At 49.2% G+C, this 22,416-nt stretch overlaps 2 protein-coding genes across 7 annotated transcripts; one reads left to right on the plus strand and one right to left on the minus strand.

Moving 5' to 3' along the window:
* The first annotated feature begins 1,504 nt into the window (after positions 1–1,504).
* Positions 1,505–21,177, plus strand: CERS5 (ceramide synthase 5). Of its 6 annotated transcripts, XM_040088374.2 has the most exons (11): positions 1,505–1,719; positions 6,778–6,883; positions 8,871–9,001; positions 10,617–10,674; positions 11,205–11,255; positions 11,799–11,891; positions 13,177–13,305; positions 13,900–14,006; positions 16,256–16,412; positions 16,898–16,927; positions 20,857–21,177. In XM_040088374.2, the coding sequence occupies exons 1-11, from the start codon at positions 1,520–1,522 to the stop codon at positions 20,953–20,955; spliced, it is 1,161 nt and encodes a 386-aa protein (XP_039944308.1). In that variant the 5' UTR covers positions 1,505–1,519; the 3' UTR covers positions 20,956–21,177. The 6 variants fall into 6 exon arrangements, with proteins under 6 accessions (XP_039944308.1, XP_039944309.1, XP_039944307.1 ...); XM_040088375.2 differs by lacking the exon at positions 16,898–16,927 and having other exon boundaries at positions 20,857–21,174; XM_040088373.2 differs by lacking the exons at positions 16,898–16,927; positions 20,857–21,177 and adding an exon at positions 18,526–19,736.
* LOC120764415 (cytochrome c oxidase assembly protein COX14 homolog) lies at positions 19,987–21,259 on the minus strand. Its single transcript, XM_040088379.1, has 2 exons — positions 21,189–21,259; positions 19,987–20,274 (listed from the first exon to the last, which is right to left on the minus strand). Exon 2 carries the CDS (start codon positions 20,264–20,266, stop codon positions 20,108–20,110), a length of 159 nt encoding a protein of 52 aa, XP_039944313.1. The 5' UTR covers positions 20,267–20,274; positions 21,189–21,259; the 3' UTR covers positions 19,987–20,107.
* Positions 21,260–22,416: the final 1,157 nt, after the last annotated feature.

The raw sequence follows: 22,416 nt of genomic DNA on the forward strand, positions 1-22,416 counted from the left end.
ACTGAAGCAATACTGGCTGCACTTACCAGAGACTTTAATCAGAAAATCATTAATTCTAGTTAAATCTGAGGCATCTGTGAGTCTCTGACATACAGGGGTCCACATCTGGTCACTCAGACCAACTGAACATCTTCAAGGAGAAATTAGTGCAAGGGGTAATTCTAAATAAAGTAATTGATTAAAAAAAAAAAAAAAAAAAAAAGTGTGACCAGATCATAAATTACTCTATCCTTGAATCTATTAGTTATCATACCATTTGAGTGCTTAATGGGCCATTTAATCTATTCTCCACTGGACAGGTGCCAAACGAGCCATTACACTAACCGGTGGATCGTTTGCTTCCCCATCTTGCTGCCTTGAGGACTTTTTACCAGTTAGAAGTCGTCTCTGCTTGTGGAAACCTCGAGCGCTCAGCAGTCTGTGAAGCATCAACATCACGGCCGTGACATGATGGAATTTTTGGGGTGTCCTGAGCAGGGCCAGGAGACGGACTTTGATGATCCTCGTGGATCCCTTCCAACTCAGTATATTCAGTGATCCTGTGGTTCTGCCACTTTTTGGCTCTGGTTCTGTGACTCAGTATTCTGTCATTCTCTTTTCCGTCACTCCGGTTCGGTCCCCTCAGGGAGCGCTGAGGCGGTGGCGGGGCCGTTCGCGGGCTTCTCCCTCACGGGTGTGCGCGGGCTTCCCCCTCACGAGCCCTCTCGCGCGCTTTTCCCTCACGGGTGTGCGCGGGCTTCTCCCTCACGAGCCCTCTCGCGCACTTTTCTCTCACGAGTGTGCGCGAGCTTCCCCCTCACGGGTGTGCGCGAGCTTCCCCCTCACGAGCCCTCTCGCGCGCTTTTCCCTCACGGGTGTGCGCGGGCTTCTCCCTCACGAGCCCTCTCGCGCACTTTTCTCTCACGGGTGTGCGCGGGCTTCTCCCTCACGAGCCCGCGCGCGCGCATTTCCCTCACGGGTGTGCGCGGGCTTCTCCCTCACGCGCCCTCGCGCTCCGCATGCTCCTCCAAACTAACGGGCCGCGCGAGGGCCGGGCGGAACCCCCGTGTGCAACGGCGCCGCCCCGTGAGCGACGGCAGCAGTGAGGGACGGGCTGAGGCGTGGCGGTGAGTCCCGGGACAAAATGCTGGCCTCGTTTGATGGCTCTGGAGACCGCCAGAACTGCGGCCGCCGGGAGCGGCAGCTCCGCACCGCCTATGCTGTGGCGGGCCATGTAATAAGGAGAGCGGTGATACTAAAGAGGGGAGCGGTCTATTCTAAGCCCGCCCTTTACGGGCCGTGGCCGTGCGGTGAGAGGCGCGGCCTCCTCCAGCCCCGCCCGCCCGTGTCGGTGGCGCCGGCCCGTGCGGCGGCGGCGGGCGGAGGCGATGAGGGGCGCGGTCTCCTCTAGCACCGCCCCCTCGGGGCCGTGGCGGTCTCCCGGTTCGCTGCCGCCGCCGTGAGGGGCGGGGCGGGGCTGACGCTCGGCCGCGCCCCCCGTCTGTGGCGGCCGCCCGAGCGCGGCGGCGGCAGGCGGAAGATGGCGGCGGCCGCGGCGGCGGCGCTGCGGGCCTGGTTCTGGAACGAGCGGTTCTGGCTCCCGCACAACGTGACGTGGGCGGACCTGGCCGGCGAACCGGGCCCGCCGGGTAGCGGGCTGCAGTACCCGCGGGCCGCTCACGTCCTCTCCGCCTTCCCGCTGGCGCTCGGCATCTTCGCCGTGCGGCTGCTCTTCGAGAGGTGAGCGCGGAGCCGCCCCCGGGGCGGCGGGGCCGGGACGCGCCGGGGTCTGTGAGCGCCGGATCAGGCCAGGGGGGCGGCCCGGCGGGGGCTCCCCCGCGCCCTTCGGGGCCTCCAGTGGGCTCTTCGTGCGTGGAAAGGGGACATTGTGTAATCCCGGGAATCTGTCGCGACATGCACAACCTCGTGGGGCTCCGCTGCCCTGGGTCTGGATAACGAGAGGCCCCTCCAGTCTGGCGGTGCTGAGGCAGTGCCAAGAAAATCCCATATTTTATATAGGAATGCACTTTTATTCCTTCTCCTGCCCAGGAGAACCTCGCTGGGGTGACGGACAGAGCAGGCGGCTGCTGCTGCTGCTCCACACTTGGCTTCCGTGTGTGCTTTATTGTGCTTTCCCTGAGTTCCTGGATGAGGAAATAGGGCTCGTTCACATGGCCCGATGTACTATTAAATACTTGGTGGCTCTCGCTGGTCTCAGGCACGATGGACGTGAGTGCAGATTGTCATCTCTGCCCATAAACAGGTGTAATACGGGACTCCTGATTTACCTGGGCATCCATAAACATGTGAACTCAGCCCTGGGGCAGAGGTAGATCCGTGTGTGATGTGGATCTGCCACAGCCACACGCAGTGTGTGGGTGGCAGAGATATTAATTAGTAAAGCGGCTTACTTAGGAAACCCTTAGGTGAAATGGACCAAGACACCCTGTATTGCTGTTCAAGGCAGTTCATTAAACATTGATTTAATCTTAAATTTCTGCCTTGAAAGGGCAGAAGTTGGCCAGGTTGGATGGACTTGGAGCAACCTGGATTAGTGGAAAGTGTCTCTGCCCGTGGCCGAGGGTGGGACTGGGTGAGTTTTAAGGTCCTTTCCAACCCAAACCATTCCATAATTCCGTAAGTATTTTTGAGCATGAAAAGGGCTCCAGGACTGAAGTGAGTGGGATTTGTGTGGTGGTTTTTTCTCTGGGTTTTCTTTAAGAAGTGTGAATTTTCCTGAGCTTTCAGCAATTAAGAGGAGGTGGTTGGGATGAGGTAAAAAAATGGCAGATATGGAAGAAAATGAAGCAGGTCAGCAGAGAGGTGAGAAACTTGAGAGGCTCTATTTTCTCCATGCTGTCTTTCTGCCCTTAGGGGGAACAAAAAAAAAACCAACACACACAGCAAAAAAACCAAAAAAAAACCAGTGCAGAGAACACAGGAGAACACCTGGCACTGCCAAAATCCCATCTCAGCTTGGGGTGCTGCTGGTCCTGGCCAAACCTTGCCAGGACATAAGGAAAGGAGGTTGTGAGACACAATGATACCCGTGAAAAGGATAGTGTAAGGAGGTCCCCAGTCCAGGTGTCAGTCAGGGGAAGAGGTGCAGAATATTCTCTTTTCCTGGAGTTGTTGGGGAAGATGCAGTGCATCCTACTACACCTGGTGGCACAGTGCTCCAGGCAGCATTTACTTTGTCCTGATAATATCTCCCTGGTTTATGAAATTTCTTTTGTGATGTTAATTTAGGGTGGAGTCAAATAATGCTTAACTCCTGAGCCTGCAGAGCAAACCTCCGAGGCCGAGGTCTGGTTCTTGAGGGGGTTGTTCCTGATCTCAGCTGTGTCTCCATGGTGTCCCAAAGTGAAAGCAGATTGTGACAGCACGTCTCGGGCAGTTTCTAGTGTGTTTATTTTAAAAGTTCATATCTTTGAATAAACTCCTTTCTGTTTCCTCCAGCCACTTTGGACATGTCATAAAAGTTCAGCTTCATCTCAATAAACTCCTGTGGTGCATTTATGCCAATTCAGGCTTTGACTGTGTCAAATGTATTTCTTGACACACATTTCACAGTTGGACTTGGTGACTCAGAATGTGAATTACAGACTCATGCAGCTCTTTTAGTTGAGCTGCTTCTTTTCTCTTTCCTTTTGTAGCTCCTCTGTGTGAGGAAGTGCTTTGTGGTACAACACTTGTAACACTGACACATTTTTGTTAGTTAGAATTCCCCTAAAAAATACCTTTTACATCATGACATGGACAAAATAATCATTAGTCTGTCTGTGGCAGTTTATGACTGTCAGGGTGAGGCAGGACTTGTAGAGGAAGGTAAAGCCAGTGGAGAATGGGAGAGTGAGGATTTTTGTCCAGTCAGCAAGAAGAAAGACTTCTGCCCATAATTTTTATCCTTGCTTATCCTTTTTAGTATTTCTCCTTGCACATCTTGTCCCACTGCAGGCACAAAAATAAAATCCCAGGTATCTGCAAAAACCTGGGTGTGATGTGTTTCTAGCTGCACTGGAGTGCTCTTTGGTACCAGATGTGGTTGTTCCTGGACGGATCCGAGGAAGGATCTGCAGCTTGTGCTCCAGCTGGGGAGGGGGAGAAGTTGATTTGAGATTTTACTTAATCAGGTCTATTATGGAGTGAGGTGGTTAAATCTTAACACAGCAAAATTGAGAGAGTATGGAAATACAAACTCAAAAGAGTGCATATTCAATAAATCTCACTTTGGAGATTGCTCTTCCTTTAAGAGCTGTAATAGAGTCACCAGCCAAAATGGAATGTTCATAAAGAGAGATGCTGTCTTTTTGTGAAGCACAACATGCCTGAGAACTGTTTGTTACAACATCAGGGTCGTGGACTTGAAAACTGGTGCTGGTTTTAAAATCAGTGTACGTTAGCTACTAGTGTGAAAGAGGTAGCTGGGTAGGCTCAGGTGTGAGCTGATCCCTTTTGATAAAGGTTTTACAGAAGTGTTTCTGTGATGAGAATTTCTTGCTGGAAGGTGTGGCAGTAAGTTGACCTTGGGTATAGTTTGTTGCCGTTGAGACTTCTATAAAATCATAAAATCATTTAGATTAAAAGGGACCTTTCGAGGCCACTCATCCAGTCCTCTCCTCAAAGCAAGGCCAGTGTTCAGGCAGCTCAGAAGATCTCATGTTCTTCTGCTGTTCAGTTTGAATATCCCCAAGAATGGAAATTCTACTGTCTGGGCAGGTTTTTTTCCTCTTTTGGGAGTGGTGCAGAACTTTGTCACTGTGTGATTCAGTGCAAAACACATCTGAAAACCTGCTCTGGGACCAAAAATTTGAGGTGCCACAGCAGTTTGAAGTATGAGTTTAATGCTGAGTTTACCTAAATAGCAGATCAGCTCGAGATTTTCCTGACTGCGCATGGGATTGGCCACTCACTTCATATTCCACTGGCAAGTTTGCATGTGAACTTCTGTGCTGCACTTGTGGTATATCCTGTAGGAAAGCAGAGTATAAAGACGTTTAATACTTTATATTTTCTACATTTTTGTGGGGGTCTTGCCAAATGTTTCATAACATCAGGACACGATTTCTGGCTGGTGGTCTGGATTGTGGCGGAAGCCGTGAGCCTTTTGGAGCCAAGCTCAAAGGAAATCACTCCTTCCTTTATTAATTTTTTTTTTTTTTTTTAAGCTGTGGGTGTTGAAATGTAGTTTAGCGTGTCCAGAGATGGGAGCAGAGCTGGGAAGGCTCTGGAGCACCAGGAGAGGCTGAGGGAGTGGAGGGGCTCAGCCTGGAGAAAAGGAGGCTCAGGGAGGACCTTTTACCCTGACAGGAGGGGCAGGTTGGACATCAGCAGGAATTTCTTCACGGACAGGGTGGTCAGGCCTTGGAAGCGGCTGCCCAGGGAGGTTTGGAGTTCCCATCCCTGGAGGTGTCCAGGGAAGGACTGGACGTGGCACTTGGTGCTCTGGGCTGGGGACAAGGCGGGGATCAGGCACAGCTTGGGCTCGGTGATCCTGGAGGGATTTTTCAACCCCGGGGATCCTGGGTAGAGACATAGGAAGAACTGGGGCAGACAGGGAAGCCTGGGCCCGCGGTGTCTATCATTTGTTTAGTGTTTTCTGAGAGCTGGGTGTTCCTTTGGGATCAGTCACAAGCTGATCTGTAATTCCTCAAGGGAATGCCCCAGAACCTGAGACTGTTCTTAAACACAGGCACAGATATTTGTTTCTGAAGCACTAAGCGAGTACTCCCAAGAATAATTACTGTTGGAGCACTTAGAGTTGTGATTGTCCTGAATTTTAATCTTTCCTTGTAAACACAAGGAGAAATTGTAACAATTGTGGTTGGAAAAGGCAGCATTTTCTGCTTCTTGGCACTGGGAGGCTCCAAAATATGTGTAATTTTGGTTTAGCTCTCTCTGAAACAATCTGAGAAAGGAAAATGGTTTTAATGGTACAAATGTTGTGTCCTTTCCAAAATCGATTTGAGAAACAGGTTCTTCCTCAAAATAACTGATCAAAAAATACTAAATATTGCTCCTTTAACCCCCGTTTTACCCAGCGAGAGGAGAGGAGCAATTCACATGTCAGGTAATGCAGACATTTCCCTTGGAACCCTGAGCCCATTCTGACACAAAATGTGCAGCAAAACTGGTAATTTTGAACATGTTTGTATTCGTTTTAGCTGCAAACCCGGGCTTGTTTCCAGCGCCTATGCTATAAAATCCAGGAAGAGTTAAATGAGTTTGGAATACACAGAGCACATGGGATGGACAAGATCCTGAGATCAGGGATCTTTCAGACTGGAGGATTCGCATCTTCCTCTCTGTCCTGAAGGAAACAAGCCACTTTAGTTTTCCCAAAGGCAAAAAAAAAACCAAACAAAGAGTAACTTTTGGGAGCTGTGTCACTCGGACTTCCCTTTTTTCTGAGCTATGTGGCACCAAGGCCTATTTTGGAAACAAGATACTTTGTTTTAGGGCTTCATCTCCAGCATTTCTGTTCACAGCAGACTGCTATCAGTCTATTGTTTTATTACTGAGGAGTGAGAATCCCCCTGGGGAGCACATTCAGATCCTTACAAGCCAAGGGCATTAAGATTTAATTTTTCATTCTGGTGTGCACAGTATGTGCTGTCTGCAGTTACCATATGGACTCATAAAATAAATTTCTTCACCTGGGAAATGGTGGAATGGGGATTTCAAAGGCTTTTTCACCAGGTTTTGCAGTTAGTGACAAATCCATGTCCTTGTGATTCAGGCAGAGGAGGGAAATAAATACCTTGTTTTAATCCAGTTCTTTCTGGGGACTTCTTGCAGGTTTATTGCCAAGCCATGTGCCATAAAGCTTGGCATTCAGGACAGTGGACCTCACAGAGCCCAGCCCAATGCAATTTTAGAGAAAGTGTTTACATCCATCACTAAGGTGAGTCACGCTTCAAATTCCTCCTCTGTTCCGAAGGGAATGGAGGCCTGGAAGTGTTGCAAGGGGGGTTTTTTGCTTCCACTTTTCTGGACTGAGATGCACATTTCACACCCTGCATCCACTTGTGGGCTTGTTCTGGATTTTCTTTGCCTCTGGCATGTTCTGGTAGCCAAGTAAATTCCCTGTATGGCTGAGCCATGGTTTTGTGCACAGAAGAATCTTCTTTGGAATACGAAATATTCCCCTGATAGACAGGCCTGAGCTGCTTCCTTTAGCTCCCTGCCTTTGGTCCAAGTTATACTGTGGGGATTCTTGGTTTAACAAGAGATTTCCCAGCATCTTCCACTTTTATGGGGAAAATGTTCCTCTTTTTCTTGAGCTCAGTTCCTTTTCTTATTGTATTGGTTTTATTGTGAATGTCTTCCTCTCATTTTTGCCATTTACTGTGAACCTGGACAGCAGTTGTCAGTGGAAGTGACAGTGAAAGTATTCAGGGAGGTGTTCAGTCAGTGAAGGATGTCCTCATGAAGGGCAGGGCATTTAATGGTGGCAGGAGGTTTTCTTTGGGTTATTTCCTTTTTTCCCTTAAGCTCACAGGCCTACACCACTACAGAATTACAGAATCCCACTGTATTTTATCCAATATTGAATAAGTGCAGTAGATTTTCATTAAAGATAACGAAATGGAAGGTTTCTTGTTGAGATTTGGTGATGCTGAACCTTATCTACTGGAACAGATAAAGGGAAATTCTATAAAAACCTCAAAAAACTTGCCTTGTGGGAACATTAAAGTTTTGAGGCATTTGGAATGATGTGTGAACTGAAAAATCCCCAGAATCTGATGCCCTTTGTTGGGAGGACTTCAATGCAGGGGATGTCCTTGAAATTAATGTTTAGAAAACCGAGGAGGTCACAGGCTGTGCAGAATTTGTCTGGCTTAGGGAACCCTTAACTGTCCCAGTGTGCTGTGGCTGCGTTTGGGTTTGGAGAGTCAAGCTGGGGGTGGCCCTGGTGCAGGAGAAGGATTTCACTGCTCCTCTGAGCTGGGAGCTCTGAATTCCTCCTGGAGCCAGGTGCTTTCCCAGTGCCCCAGCCATTAAATCCCAGGAAAGTGCTGAGAGATGTGGTGTGGTGGAGTGACAGGGCTGTCATTGTCTTAATGCTGAAAATCAAATTACTCTGATTCTGATTTTCAGATGGGCAGACTGATGATTTTGTATTAAATCAGCATTCTGCATAGCTTTTGTGATTGGTATGTAACTCAAATAGTAAAATGTGTTTATCATCTTTCAGTGGTAGAGCTCCCTGGCAAAGCTGGTCTGAATTATCTCACTCCTGGGCCATTGTAGCGGGAGTTACCAGCTTTGGTTCACTTTGATAAATCCATTTGTGTTCATTCAGACACGGTAGAGTTCCCAGGTGGAGAACAGGGATGTATTATATCAATATTTGTCATGGCAGTATTTCAGTCTTCAAATATATTTTCATTTATAAACTTTGATAATGGAAATAACACAATTTCTACAGTGCCCTTACGGAGTATACAAATATCTACTGTGTTAAACCAACTCTGTGAAGTTTCCTTGCCCTCGCTGTGAGTAGCAAACCTTAAACATTTTTAGCTTTGCTCCTCCTGAGTTCTGGGCTATTTGAATTGATGTGCAGCTTTAACAAGTAGGAGAGGACACTTTAACAGCTCCTCCCCCCAAATTAGCAGACAGAACGGTCACGTTCTTTGTCTTAATGTGCTGTCAACTGGTGAAATAGGTGAGGAAATGCTCAACCAAAACCATTCTGAGTAATTAAGTAATTAGTGGCTTATGAAGGTTAAACCTGAATGACCATTTGTGGCAATGAGTTCTTGCTTCCAGACTCTGTGGTACCTTCCTGGTGTGTTTTTGTTATCTGTGCATTATTTCTGTTATGGTGTGGGTTGGAAAGTAGCTTGAGGAGTGGGAGAAATGACATTTGTTTCATTTTCCTTCAGTCTCCAGATGGAAAAAGGTTAGAAGGCTTGTCCAAGCAGCTGGACTGGGATGTCCGAAAGATCCAGCGCTGGTTTCGGCATCGGAGGAACCAGGACAAACCCACCACCCTCACTAAATTTTGTGAGAGCATGTATGTTTGTGCAGAGGGGCTTCATCTTAGAACTCTAGCTGTGTTCTCCTCTAGCTGGGCCTGGGGGCAGCTGTTCACCAGACCAGGGCCAAAATTCCTGTACAAGCAAATGGGGGCAGTTGGAGGAGGTTTTAAAATTCTAAGGTATTTTGTGGGCGTGCCCGAAAGCCCAGGTCAGGGTACAGGAGTCGGTGCTGAGCAGCTTTAGGCACTGGGCTGGGTTCTTCATGGCACTTGTGAGTGTGTCTGTGTGTGCACGGCTGTGTCCATGTCTGTTTGTGTGTCTGTATCTATGTCTGTCTGTGTGTCCATGTCTGTGTGTCCATGTCTGTGTGTCCATGTCTGTGTGTCCATGTCTGTCCATGTGTCCGTATCTATGTCTGTCTGTGTGTCCATGTCCTTGTGTCCATGTCTGTGTGTCCATGTCTGTCCATGTGTCCGTATCTATGTCTGTCTGTGCGTCCATGTCTGTGTGTCCATGTCAGTGTGTCCGTGTCTGTCCATGTGTCTGTATCTATGTCTGTCCGTGTGTCTGTGTCTATGTCTGTCCATGTGTCCATGTCTGTGTCTGTCTGTGTGTCTGTGTCTGTGTCTGTCCATGTGTCCATGTCTATGTCTGTCTGTGTGTCTGTGTCTATGTCTGTCCGTGTCCATGTGTCCATGTCTATGTCTGTCTGTGTGTCTGTATCTATGTCTGTCTGTGTGTCTGTGTCTGTGTCTGTCCATGTGTCCATGTCTATGTCTGTCTGTGTGTCTGTGTCTGTGTCTGTCCATGTGTCCATGTCTGTGTCTGTCTGTGTGTCTGTGTCTGTGTCTGTCCATGTGTCCATGTCTATGTCTGTCTGTGTGTCTGTGTCTATGTCTGTCCGTGTCCATGTGTCCATGTCTGTGTCTGTCCATGTGTCCATGTCTGTCCGTGTGTCCATGTCTATGTCTGTCTGTGTGTCTGTGTCTATGTCTGTCCATGTGTCCATGTCTGTGTGCACCTGTGCCCACGCTGGCTGTAGATCCCCTGGGAGGCTCCTGCACAGCCGCGTTCCCACCCAGAGCTCGTTCCTGTTCCTTTGCCTTTCCCTTGTTCCTTCTGCCTTTCCCACTTAGAGACCCTCCTTGGCTTCCTTTTCTCCTCTCTTCGGTCCTTTCTTTGTTCCCCATTTCCCTGAGCTCCTGCAGTTTTCTCTGTAGTGCAGTAGAACCTCGGTATTTTTTCCTGACTTGTTTCTCCTCTGCTGGTTTCTTTCCTTTCCAGTAACTTTCAATTCTTCCCTCTGTGTGGTTTTGTCTACCTAAAGCCTCAAGGTAAGAGGTAAAAATACCTACATTAGGATACCTCTGGGTGACAACAGCTTTGCTAGTTGTTATCCTCTTGTCTCTTAAAGCAGATGAATGATGCATGTTAACCCTGAATTTCAAACTTGGCTGTTGATGCAAACTCATGTGTGGTGTGAAAACTCTTCAGTAGGTTTATGTTACCTGAAATGTTCAGAAGTGAAAGTGGGTGAAGGCTTTTCAGGTGTCAGATTTGGGAGTTTTCCAAATAACTTAAATTAATTTTACAAATGCTAACCAGAAGCCGATTCTATGTCCTGAATTTATTTTTTCTTCTTTTTTCCAGGTGGAGATTTACATTTTATTTAAGTATATTTTTTTATGGAATCAGGTTTCTCTGGACGGTGAGTTGCTGTTACTCACGTTGTTGTTCTGTGTGGTTGCAGTTGAATGACCCCTGATTTGGGATCCTGGGGGCCCTGTTAAAGATCTTCTTTACACTGTAGGGAAGGTTCTATACAGATCTGTCATTTTGGAAATAATAGAAAATTATTTGATGTGTTACCCCAGAATGGTGGAAAAAACAAGGTGGGGTTTGGGGAGTTTTGCTATGGAGAGCTGCTCCTTTTTTCTCCTCTCCCTCTTAAAGGGATACAGGTTCATCTCCTTGGATCTTTATTATTATTAGAACTGTATGATTATTCTAGAAATTTCCATTGCACCAGAAGTTGCATTGACAGCACAAATTAGACTTTAAATCACTAGGGTTTTTTACAGTAAATGTAGTTTGAATGGCAGAGTGAAGGTTAAAATTTCAGTGAAGCAGTGCTATAGTGTCAGGTGACTTTAGGTGCTGGGGAGGAAAACACCCAGTACAAACTGGGATTTAGTGTAACTGATTTATAAATAATAAAAACCTACCTATTCCCTTTAGGCGCCCTGGTTTTGGGATACACGACAGTGCTGGTACAACTACCCTTTCCAGGTAGGAGAGAAACCCCTCCTAAATTCCAACAATTTCAGTTTTTATTTTTGTTATTGTTACTGGATTAAAACTCTGACATTGACTCTTTGTGCCTTTACACCTTGGTTAGGTTTGGCAGCAGCAGGGTTTCCTCAGATGCATCTGACTCAGTCACTTTATGTTTACTTGCTGCCGAGATTATTAAAAGTAGGAGAAAAAGGCATAAAATCATACTGATAATTTATTCTTTTACTGTGTAGAGGCCAACAGTCTGTTCCAGAGCCTGGTTTTCCTACTCCCAAGAGGCTTCAGCAGGAGTTGTAAATATTGACAAGGAAATTTACTCCTTTAGAAGAAAGCTCAAACACAATTATATTTGTGTGACTAAGCCTGGAGTAAGAAGCCTGTTACTTGAGCTTGTTTTTATTAAAACTGAATGATTTAACTTATGCCTCAGCAATTCTGGAGGAACAAAATGGGATGGAAAAGGAGGAAGGAAAAAAGTGATTTTAATGTAAATTTTGAATTTTTTTGTCTTGTAACTGTGCTGTCTCTGTTTTCCAGCCTCTAACATCCAGGCTTTATTATTACTATATCTTGGAGCTGGCCTTCTACTGGTCCCTCATGTTTTCTCAGTTTACAGACATTAAACGGAAGGTGAGATGAACCAGAATTGCATTAACCACTCAATAGCTATAATAAAAATAATAATAAATATGTAGGAGTAACAAAAAAATGGGAGTTTGCCTGGCCAGGAAAGCCGAAATGTTGTGATAATTATGTTTTCTTCCTTGTTTACAAGTTTGTGAGCTTCCCTTCTCCTGTAAGCACTGTGCAGTCCCGAGAAAAAGGGAGGAGCAAGGCTGACCTGCAGCCTGGTGTATCCTTGAGTTCCTTTCATCCTCCAGGGGACAGAACAGCATCACTCAATACCTCCCAATCAGAAGTTAACAAATCATGACCTAAAAATAGATTTAACTGGAAGGCTTGCAAGAAAATGGGCTGCTCAAAGCAGAGCCTTGCTGAAGCTGCTGAGGAAATAGCAAACACTAAGGCAATAATAAATGGGGCTTTGAAAGGAATTTTTCCTCTGTGTGAGGAGCAGATGATGAGTGGTTGCAGTTGCTCAAATATAATTCTGTCGTGCTGCGTTCCAGGATTTGGTTATTGTTGCTGTTGGAGAACAGTCCCCAGTAAATCCTGGCTTACTGCTTCCTTTAGATGAGCTGCAAAGCAGCAAATTGCCCCAGTTTTTGCACTGGCTGTTAAAAAAGCCAAGTTTACCCAGGCTTTTTTCTGTGCTGAAATATTAGCAGGTGGGGCACTATGGAATACAGTGGAGCTGCAAATAGGGAGTGATGAACAACTCTGGAGCTCTGTAATGGTAATAAGTGGAGAACATTCACATTCCCCACCCCAGCAGGGTGAGGTGCAGGAAGCCAGGGGCTGAAGTGCAAATGTTGTGAAGCCCTGAATACTGTGCATTGTAAACAATTTTCATTCTTCCTGCTGGGTTACCTGGTGTTCTGTGCCTGCTCTGCCCTGGCACGGTTTGGTCACTGACAGCAGTAACAACACTTAAATGTGTGCCAGAAGCTGAGGGGATGGGCAGTGTGTCTGAAAAACCAGAAGGAGCCAAAAATAAGGGTCATCTTGTCCTGTGGATCCTATCTGCGGGGTCTGCAGGTACAGCTGTGTGTGTGCCAGAGACTGTGCTGATCCCTGAGCAGGCAGAGCTCTGACTTGAGCAGCACCAGGGCTGAGAGACCTTTCTGGAAGCTTTTGAGGAGATGGTGGGAGTGTGATGAGCTGCGATTGGTGTGGGGTCAGAGCCTGAGCAGGAGTCCTGTGACGCCGGTGACTCGGGTGGGTGGCTCTGTTCCAAACCTTTGCCTTTGTGTGACAGCCAAAGAGTCTTCATTCGTGGTTTTCCTGTTTCCAGGACTTCCTGATCATGTTCGTCCATCACTTGGCCACGATCGGACTCATCACATTCTCGTACATGAATAACATGGTGCGGGTTGGAACTCTGGTGCTGTGCCTCCACGATGCTTCAGATTTCCTCTTGGAGGTGAATTTCCTTTCAAATCTTTGTGTCCCTAATGCTGGTGAGAACTCAGGGGAACAAGCTGACACTCCTGTTCTTGATAAACTGCTTTCAATGTGCCATGAAATTCGTGCTGCTGATCCTGCCTTGTCAGCTTTTCCTCCGAAGTGTTTGGGTGCTGAGAGTCACAAAACCATGGAATGGTTGGGGTTGGAAGGAAGCTTAAAGATCATCCAGTTCCACTATCTCAAGTTGCTCCAAGTCCCATCCAACCTGGCCTTGGACACTTCCAGAGATCCAGGGGCAGCCGCAGCTGCTGTGGGTAACCAGTGCCAGGGCGTGACCCCCTCTCAGAGAAGGTGGTGGTGTCCTCTGTATCCTCTGGCAGTTTGAAGCCATTCCCCGTTGTCCTGTCACTCCAGGCCCTTGACAATGTTCTCTCCCATTGTTCTTGTAGGACCGTATAAATAACAGTATAAAAATAGTAACGCAGTATAATAATCCCTCTTTGTTCCAAACTGTACAAATGTGATTGAGAGTTTTTTTGCAGCTCTCCAGCCGGGTAATTACAGGAGTGCACAAAGGGAATAATATTCATATTTTTATTGTCTCTTGTAGGCTGCAAAACTGGCCAATTATGCCAAGTACCAACGTCTGTGCGATGCTTTCTTCATGCTCTTTGGGGTCGTGTTCATCGTGACCCGGCTGGGCATCTACCCTTTCTGGTAAGCACCTGGAGCTGGGAGGTCTTGGTTGTTCTCCCAATGCTTTCAGCAGAGCCTTTGTTTTAGACTTTTCCCAAGCATTCCAGCTGTCCCTGGGGGCAGCCTGGAGTGGCACATGGCCCAAGTGCTGTTTGGGGCAGGAGGTTTGAGTAGGCACATGAAGAAATCTCTCCCCAGTCAGCTGAGGGACTGGGAGAAGAGTCCAGAATCCCATTCACAGCTGCCCCTCCCCTGCTGCAGTGATGACAGAGTCAGCCAGAATCTGCTCTGAGAGGCTTGAAGGATTCTCTGCTTCTCTGAAGAAGTTCTAGAAATAATTACAAGTGAGGCACAGTCTCTTGAGGTAATTTTTGTTTGTATCTGGCTTAGTCATCACTGCAGTTTCTAATTCTTATGACACTTCTGTCCTGTCCTTGTGTTGTGATTATTCAGAGCCTGAAATAGGTCTGAGGTTTCTTGGGAGGTAAAACCCTGGATAAATGGCTTAGAGAGAATCATCCCATAATGAGATTCCCTCTCACGTCAGTAGGTCAGACCCAGAGCGGTGCTTTGGTTAATGAGCTGTTGTCCGATTACTGTGTGTGGTGACAATGTGGTTAACACCACTTCACTGCGTGTATTTATTTCCTAGGCCGAGGACACCTGGCATTCCCATTCTTTTTGGGTGCCTGGGAGGCAGCAAAACTCCTTTCACTTTAGGATCAGGGTTGCAGTTAAAGCTCTTGCTTATTTTCCAGTAAATGCACCAAAGGACTCGGGATGAAGAAGAGCTTTAGTTCCTATTTCCTTGTAGGCTCCTTCCAGGGACAGACGAGAGTTTTTGCAGCTGCTGTCTGTCGTGAAGGGGTGCTCTCACCTCACACCAGTGCTCAGCATCCTGTAAATCTTTAATGTGTTTTCCACTGTGACTGTAATGTCACTCCTCAGCTCCGTAGAGGAATCTGGGAAGCTGCAGCAGCACTGCAGACCCTGTGCTGTTTCACTGCACGTGTGTTCCCTTCCCTAATTAGTAACGTAAAACGTCAGCAGATCTCTGGAATTGCATTTAATTCTTTCATAAACCTGCTATGAGTTAAATACTTCTGAAGCTGCCTTTTGGGGGATTTTGGTTCTTGTTTGGAAGGCTTGTTTTGCTTTCCTTGTGAAATGTTAAAAGCTGTGTGAAATTAATGTGGTTGTTAAAGGTCTCTCCATACCCCTCTGCATCATAAAATCTAAAGTGTTTATTAAATTGCCGAAGGACTGGCAATAACTCCCAGCAACAAGAACAGCAAAACAGTAAGGAAAGAAACACAAAGCTTGGGCCATAAAGCAGTTTCGAGTCTTCCAGCCTGGCCAGAGGAATCTATAAAACTCCAAGGGAAGAGAAGAGCCCCCAGGGAGGGAGGGAGGGAGGGAGAGAGGCCTCCTGGGGACAAAATTCCTTCCTGATCCCAGAACCTTTGAGATTGGAAAAGCCCTCCAAGACTGCTGAGTCCAGCCTGGGACCGATCCCCACCAGAGCAGTGAGTGCCATGTCCAGTTGTTCCTTGGGCACCTCCAGAGACTGGGATTCCACCACCTTCCTGGTCAGGCCTTCCAGTGCCTGACCACCCTTTCCATAAAAAAATGTCCAACTTGAACCTTTCCTGGCACATCCTGGGGCCGTTCTCTCTTGTCGTGTTGTTGTTCCCTGAGAGCAGAGCCTGACACCCGCCCCCACTGTCACCTCCTGTCAGGGAGCTGTGCAGAGCCAGGTCCCCCCTGAGCCTCTTTTTCCACAGCTGTTCCCAGCTCTGGACACGCTCCAGCCCCTCAGTATCTCCCTTGCTGGGAGGGCACAGAACTGGACACGGTGCCCAGCACAGAGGGACGATCCCTGCCCTGCTCCTGTGCCCACGCTACTTTTGATAGGATTTTTGATTGTTAAACCTGGGGGAAAGCTGCCCAAGCAGGAAAGTGTTAACGGTTGTTTTGGTGACCAGAGCAGCCTGACATCACTTCCTGTGAAGTTGTTATAAATAAATGCTTGTGCTTTGGAGAAGAAAATTGGCAGCAGATCCATGTGTGTAATCAAATTGCAGCACATTCACATGTTCTGTTTTGTTGCTCAGTTCAAATGCTCCTAATGAGCTTTACTCAGTCTCCTGACTCTGGCAGGAGCAGAGCAGCAGATGCTCAGTGAGACACAAACTGTTGTGCATCTGGCCTGGCACCTCCATCAGAGCCGGGCACAGCTGATCTGAAATGTGTTTCTGGATCTCTTTAAGGATTTTGAACACAACCCTGTTTGAAAGCTGGGAGCTGATCGGTCCCTACCCTTCCTGGTGGCTGTTCAACGGGCTCCTGGTGACCTTGCAGGTGCTGCATGTCATCTGGTCTTACCTCATCATCCGCACGGCCTCCAAGGCCCTGGTGCGGGGCAAGGTAAGGCTGAGGGACGCTCCTCTTTCCTACAGGCCCCGTTAAGGAACCACGAGAAATTGGGCTTTTCACCGAGGGCTGGTGTTGGTTCTTAAGGGACTTGAGTCAAGAGTTCACAAAAATGGTGGTTTTTTACCTTAGTAGCACAAATGCTATTTTTCCTATCAGATATTCTGATCTGGGTTTCTCTGATGACTCTGCATTATTTTGTGTTTGACTTTAGCTGCCCCTACACATGGAACGTGGCCTTGAAAAATAGAAATATTCTGGTTGACTCTGGGGGCAGTCAGGTTTCAGGGTACGAGCTCTTCATCTGTTCCCTACAGCTGCTACTACAAATGCCTGGTTTTCATTCTCTGCAGCTGTTTCTGTATCCTGAGTTCTACACCTTTTTCCTTTCCTTGGTTCTCTCCTGTCCAGGTGACCTAGCCAGAGAAAGGACTCTAAGCTCTGTCTTCTTCATTCTTTTCTCCTTTTCTCTGTGCCAGATTGGAGCTGGACAGTTTCACCCTGTGCATGTAAGTGTGACCTGTGGTTCTGTTTGTTCACTGAAACACGTCTGTGTCGAGGCCAAGACAAAAGCAGAGCCCTGGTCTGGGGGCTTTAGTGCCTTCTCCTTCACTCCCTGGTCCTGACACAGTGCGAAAATACTGGCTTTTTCCAAAGGCCAAAGCAGTGTCCTAGGGTCTGTTCTTACCTGCTGTCACCTGCCTGCACAACCTTCACTTTCTGCTTTTACACACCCACACACTCCAATTTCTGACTTTGCTCCTCATCAGCACCGCACTGAGGGGGAGAGGGCAGGAGGAATTTACTCCTTTTTGTGAAAAGCAGCGAAACAGTCACTTCTCCCTCAAGAATGGAAAAAATGTCAAGGGATTTCTGCTTCCTTCCAGTGACCCTTTGACCTTCCAATATAGCAGGAGATGGGGGAAAGATAGCAAAAGTTCTGGCAACAGGCAGAAGCCAGGACATCCAAAAAGTTCCTGGAGATCATTAACTTCACCTGGCTTCCAGCCAGATCTTCCGTGGAGTTCAACCACTTCCTGCTGCTGGAGAGCCCTAACCTTGACTCCAAGAGAGCAGAGTGAAATCCTGGAATCCTTGGAAAGCTGCAAGCCAGAGCACATGGAGTTACTGAGGGCTGTTGGCTGCAGAGGGAGGGCAATGAGGAGAGCGAGGAGCTGCCTTGGGCAGAGCAGGAGCCGCTCTCCAGGCCCAGCTCATGCTGGGGAGGTTTGGCTCCGGCACCTGCCACCACCCAAGGTGTGTGTTTGCAGTTGGGGCCAGGTTCACGGGCTCTTCCCTTCCCCTTCTGGCTCTGCAGGGCTGCCCTGCTGTGGCACTTGGAGCAGCTGGCACCACACTCCTGGGAAAGTTCAAAATCCCACTTGCAAGTCCAATGGAGCTGGACTTGCAGCCAGTCTCTGAACTAAGGCACACTCTGTAAGCAGATCTGGATCCCTGGGCTGAGGCTCCTCCTGTTCTGAGCAGGTGTTTGCTGGATCAGACACTGCCTTTGTTCTCCATCCCCTGTCCAAACAGGGATCTCCCAGATGAAGCACAGGCTGTGGAAATGCAGGTGCTTTGTTCGAGCAGTGATGTGATAAATAAAATAAAGCTGGTTAATTTTTAAAATAGCAAAGCTGCTCCCTGTAGGACGAAATGTTCTCTCTCAAACTGATGCATTCCTGGTTTTTGGTTGTCAGACCCACTTGTGATTGTGGCATAAGAAATTTTTGATTCAAAACAAATTGTTTAGAAAAATGGCATTTAGATGATTTAGAGAGGAGCTCTTGGAAGACAAGAACAACGCCAGTTCTGTAATATCATCTGATCTGGTGAGAACAAGGGTGAAGTGCTTTCACAGATATGCAGAATATTTGGAAAATGGAGCTCATCTTTCCAAGTTGTCTTTTTCAGTGTCTGTGTCTTGTTCCTAATGTGATGACAGGCTCCTTTTTGGGAGCTTGAAGTGAGCCAGACTCAAATGTAGGAGGTAGATAGGAGTGAAGGTAGTTCATCACACGGATGAACACAACCTTCTAACTGCTGATTTCTGTCAATTTTTCAACTCCCCTTCTCTCCCACTACCCAATCCATTGGCAATGTTTAGGTATCCAAGGATGACCGCAGTGACGTGGAGAGCAGCTCCGAAGAGGAGGATGTGACTTCCAACAACACAAAAGGAATTTTCAGCACTTCCAGTAACGGTTCCAACCGCCTGAACGGCCACGTGGCCGGCGGCCAGTGGACAGGAGAGGAGTAAGGCCTTGGGCTGGCCTCGAGCAAACACGAACTTCTCTTTTCAGTATCTAGTTGTGTTGAGCTCCACATTCCCAAGTGATCTTTAATCAAAAACCCCTTCCCCAGAAACCTCCAGCAGACCCGAAACGGGCACAACTCTGACCAGTCAGAGGCTTTGCACGGCACAAGGGATGAAGCCAACGACCGGGGCAAAAACAAAGCTGCAGATTTCACTTCAAGCCATTCTGTACTTCAAAAGTACAAGAAAACACCCCTGAGTCCTGTTGATATTTGCAGAGATGTGTGTGTTTGTGTCAAACTGGCTTTTACTGGGATCAGCTCAAGGCAGAGCAGGCTTGGACCGCGGGGTTCGGTGCCACTCAGCGACGGTTCGCTCCCGGCAGGTGCAGCAGCTCTTGATGCACTCCAGAAGCCACTTGAGAGCATGGAGAACACAGGTTCTATGTCCCAGCTGCCCTGGGTGAGGCAGAGACTCTGCTCCCAGCCGAGCTTTGAACTGTGCTAACCCAGAACCACTGCTCTGCCTCACCCCAGGGTGCTGGGGAGGTCCCAGCTGCCCATCTCTGCTGTCACCAGGGACCAGGCCAGCGTCTGCTGCCTCTTTTGGTGCTGCAAACCCCTCTGAAGTCTTGACCAAAGCCTTCTGCAAGGGGGTGGGGGGGGTGGTTTATTGCCCCTGAGACAACCAGCATAATCCAGGCCTTTTAAATTGTTTTCTTCCTGTTGCAAATTGTGGTTTTGAAGACTTGTCTAGACTGGATTCAGATGGCTGAGATTGGAGGGAGGATCAGAACTGGTGGGCTGGGTTTAACTCTCCAGAAAATGAGATGTTTTGGTCCTGTACTCTGGGACAAAGTGATAGTTGCTGCTCTGATGTTAGAGCTGTGGAGGAACCCGGGGCTGGAAGAGCAACTGTGGGCCTTGCTTCTCTTTTTTTACTCAATGGTACTTGGGGGCAATGGAACGGTCAAGCAGGAGCAGAATTTTGGAAACTTCTCGAGTTGTTACCATTTTATACTGTTGTTTACTCTTATCTCCAATTAAAAGTTGCTTCAGAAATTTAGGGTGATGTGTTTCATCTTGAGGAAATAGAACAGAGGACAGCGTGTGTCCCTTGGCTGTCTGAGCACCTGGGCTGCTGCCAGGAGCACAGGAGAAACAGCTTTTTGGAAGAGCAGGATAGAAGTGATGGACTTGTGGAAGGCATCCCTTCCCATGGAAGTGGAGTGGAGTCATTCAAGTGACCTTTAATGTCTCTCCCAGCCCAGCCCAGTCTGTGATTTGAGGGACACCACACACCACCACACCGGCCACTTGCACATAGGTTTTATTGTGCTCCATCTGCCTCCCCCAGCCAGGGGGGCCCGGGAAGGTGGGGCTGGTCCAGCGTGGGCTCAGTCCCAGGGGCAGTCCCAGCTCCCAGCACAGGCTCAGCTCTCGGGGCCGGGCGCGTTCTCCCGCTCGCGGCGGTGCTGGAGCATCCTCTGGACGCGGACACTGCACAGGTACCCGGCGTACACCGTCAGCAGCATCATGGAGCCCGAGAAGGCCTTGTAGCCAAAGTCTGCCAGCTGCTTTCTGGACACCATGGCTGCACCTGCAAGAGAGACACAGAATCCCAGGATAGTCAGGGTTGCAAGGGACCTCTGGAGATCATCCAGTCCAACCTCCTGTGTCCAGGCAGGGTCACCCAGAGCAGGTGAGACTGGAACATGCCCAGGTGGGCTTGTGGTGTCTCCAGAAAGGGAGACTCCCGTGACTCAGTGTTCCAGTGCTCTGCCTCCCTCCATGGGAAGTTTTTCCTCATGCTGAGGTGAAACTTCTTGTGATTTAATTTATGACTGTTTCTCCTTGTCCTGTTTCTGGGCATCACCGAAAAGAGTCTGCCATCATTCTCTTACCCTTGGGGATATTTATATGTATTAATAAGATCCGCTCTCTGTCTATCCTGTTGTGAGGAGCCCAGAACTGCACAGATCACTCTGGATGTGCCCTCTCTAAGGCCAAGGGGCCGGATCCCCTCTCTGACCTGCTGGCCATGCTCTTCCCAATGCATCCCAGGATCCCACTGGTACTTGGGGCTATTCCTCCTCAGGTGCAGGATCCTACACTTGCTCTTGTTGAGCCTCATTAGGTTATTCTAATAATTCATGAGGTTTCTCTTTGCCCAATTCTCCAGCCCATGGAGGTCCTGCTGAACGGCAGCACAGCCTTCGGGTGGATCAGCCACTGCCCTGCGTTTCCTATCACCACCAGATCCTTTCATCCACGTCGGTGATGAACACGATGAATGAGACTGGACTCACCTGGTGAACTCACTGACTACCGGCCCGCAAGAAGGCGGCGGTGAGCGGGGCCGGGAGCGCGGATTCGCCCGTCCTGTCCATTATCCCATCCCGTCAATGAACCTATCCGTTCCTGACCCTCCGCACTCGCCACTACCGTCCCGCCCCTCACCGTTCCCGTCCCGTCCCTCACCGTTCCCGTCCCGTCCCGTCCCGCCGCACTCACCGCTCCCGTCCCGCTCTGCCGCGCTCCCGCTCCGCGTCACGTGGCGCGCTCACGTGTCTCGCGCGGTCACGTGTGCCAGGTCACGTGTGCCCGCCGGCGGGCGCGGGAAGCCCGCGCTGTGTCCGCAGCGCCCCCTGGCGGCCGCGCCGCACTCACCCCTCACGGGCCGCTCCCGTCGCCATCGCCTCAGGGCCCCCGGCGCAGCCTACACGGGCCTCCCTGCACGGCGCAACGCGCGGGTCTCCCTGTCTGAGGTGCGGCGTCGGGAGCCCGGAAGGAATAGTCCTTGGCCGCGCATGGATGGAGCCGAGGCTCTCCGGGCCCTGCTGCAGCCCTGAGGCTCGGAGGCGCAGTGCCATCCCGATGGTCACGGTGGTTTCTCAAGGGCTCTGGTGCCCTCCTGAGGGTCCCAGTGCCATTCCAAGAGCACTGGCGCCCTCCCAAGGGCCCTGGTGTCTGGCCAGGGTCCCAGTGTGCCCACAGCCCAGAACTTCTGTCCCCACTGGCCATGTTCGCCCAAGTTGCCCTCCTGTCCCCCCGTGTGGCAGCTGCTCTCCTCACGGAGCTCCTTTCCAGCGCTTGAACTCTGCTGTCCCAGCCCTGCTCCATCCGGGGCTCCCCCGAGCTCCGAAGCTGCCAGGATCTCTCCCTTCCTCATCCTTTCCGCCAGCAGCAGCTCCCAGGGCTGCGGCACTGGGATGTGCTGAGCCTGCAGAATATAATTCCAAATGGCAAAGGGAAGACTTTTTATAGCTCGGGACATCCAGCTCCAGTGTGGCGTGTTCAAAAGCGAGAGATCGGTGTGCTGGTCTTCCCACATGAGACCTGGGGCCCTCAGCAAGGGTCTGTAGGCACTCGGGTGCTTCCAGGGTCAAGGAAGCATGGAAAAGGGAGATGCAAAAAAGCATTTCCATCGCAGAGGAGCTCCCAGCTAAACACAAATCCCTGCTGGATTCTGCTGCAGCTCCAGGCACATGCTGACAGGAGCTTGTGCAAGGGAGCAGAGCTCAGGGATCCTCTCTCCTGCATGAGCCTCATATCCAAACACTTGGATTCCTGAAGCCCTTGAAGACAAAGAGAACTACAAGTCATGCCAGCCCTGCAGGAACACGCTGGACTTCCTTTATCCTCCCTCCAAGCTCAATAAAACTCCTCAGCAGCGGAAGCCTTGTCGGCTCCCCCCACACGACAGTTCTGCTGAATTTAAAGGTCGCAAAGTGCCTGCTGA

Source organism: Hirundo rustica, chromosome 30, assembly GCF_015227805.2.
Source record: "Hirundo rustica isolate bHirRus1 chromosome 30, bHirRus1.pri.v3, whole genome shotgun sequence".
Taxonomy (NCBI): domain Eukaryota; kingdom Metazoa; phylum Chordata; class Aves; order Passeriformes; family Hirundinidae; genus Hirundo; species Hirundo rustica.

What these genes read in the sequence shown, in the direction of transcription:
- LOC120764415 (XM_040088379.1), bottom strand. Translation starts at nt 20,266, where the DNA reads ATGGTGTCCAGAAAGCAGCTGGCAGACTTTGGCTACAAGGCCTTCTCG.
- CERS5 (XM_040088373.2), top strand. Translation starts at nt 1,520, where the DNA reads ATGGCGGCGGCCGCGGCGGCGGCGCTGCGGGCCTGGTTCTGGAACGAG. An exon ending in TGTTTACATCCATCACTAAG is followed by an intron (nt 6,884 to 8,870) that starts GTGAGTCACGCT and finishes ATTTTCCTTCAG; the next exon opens with TCTCCAGATGGAAAAAGGTT. An exon ending in GGTACAACTACCCTTTCCAG is followed by an intron (nt 11,256 to 11,798) that starts GTAGGAGAGAAA and finishes TCTGTTTTCCAG; the next exon opens with CCTCTAACATCCAGGCTTTA.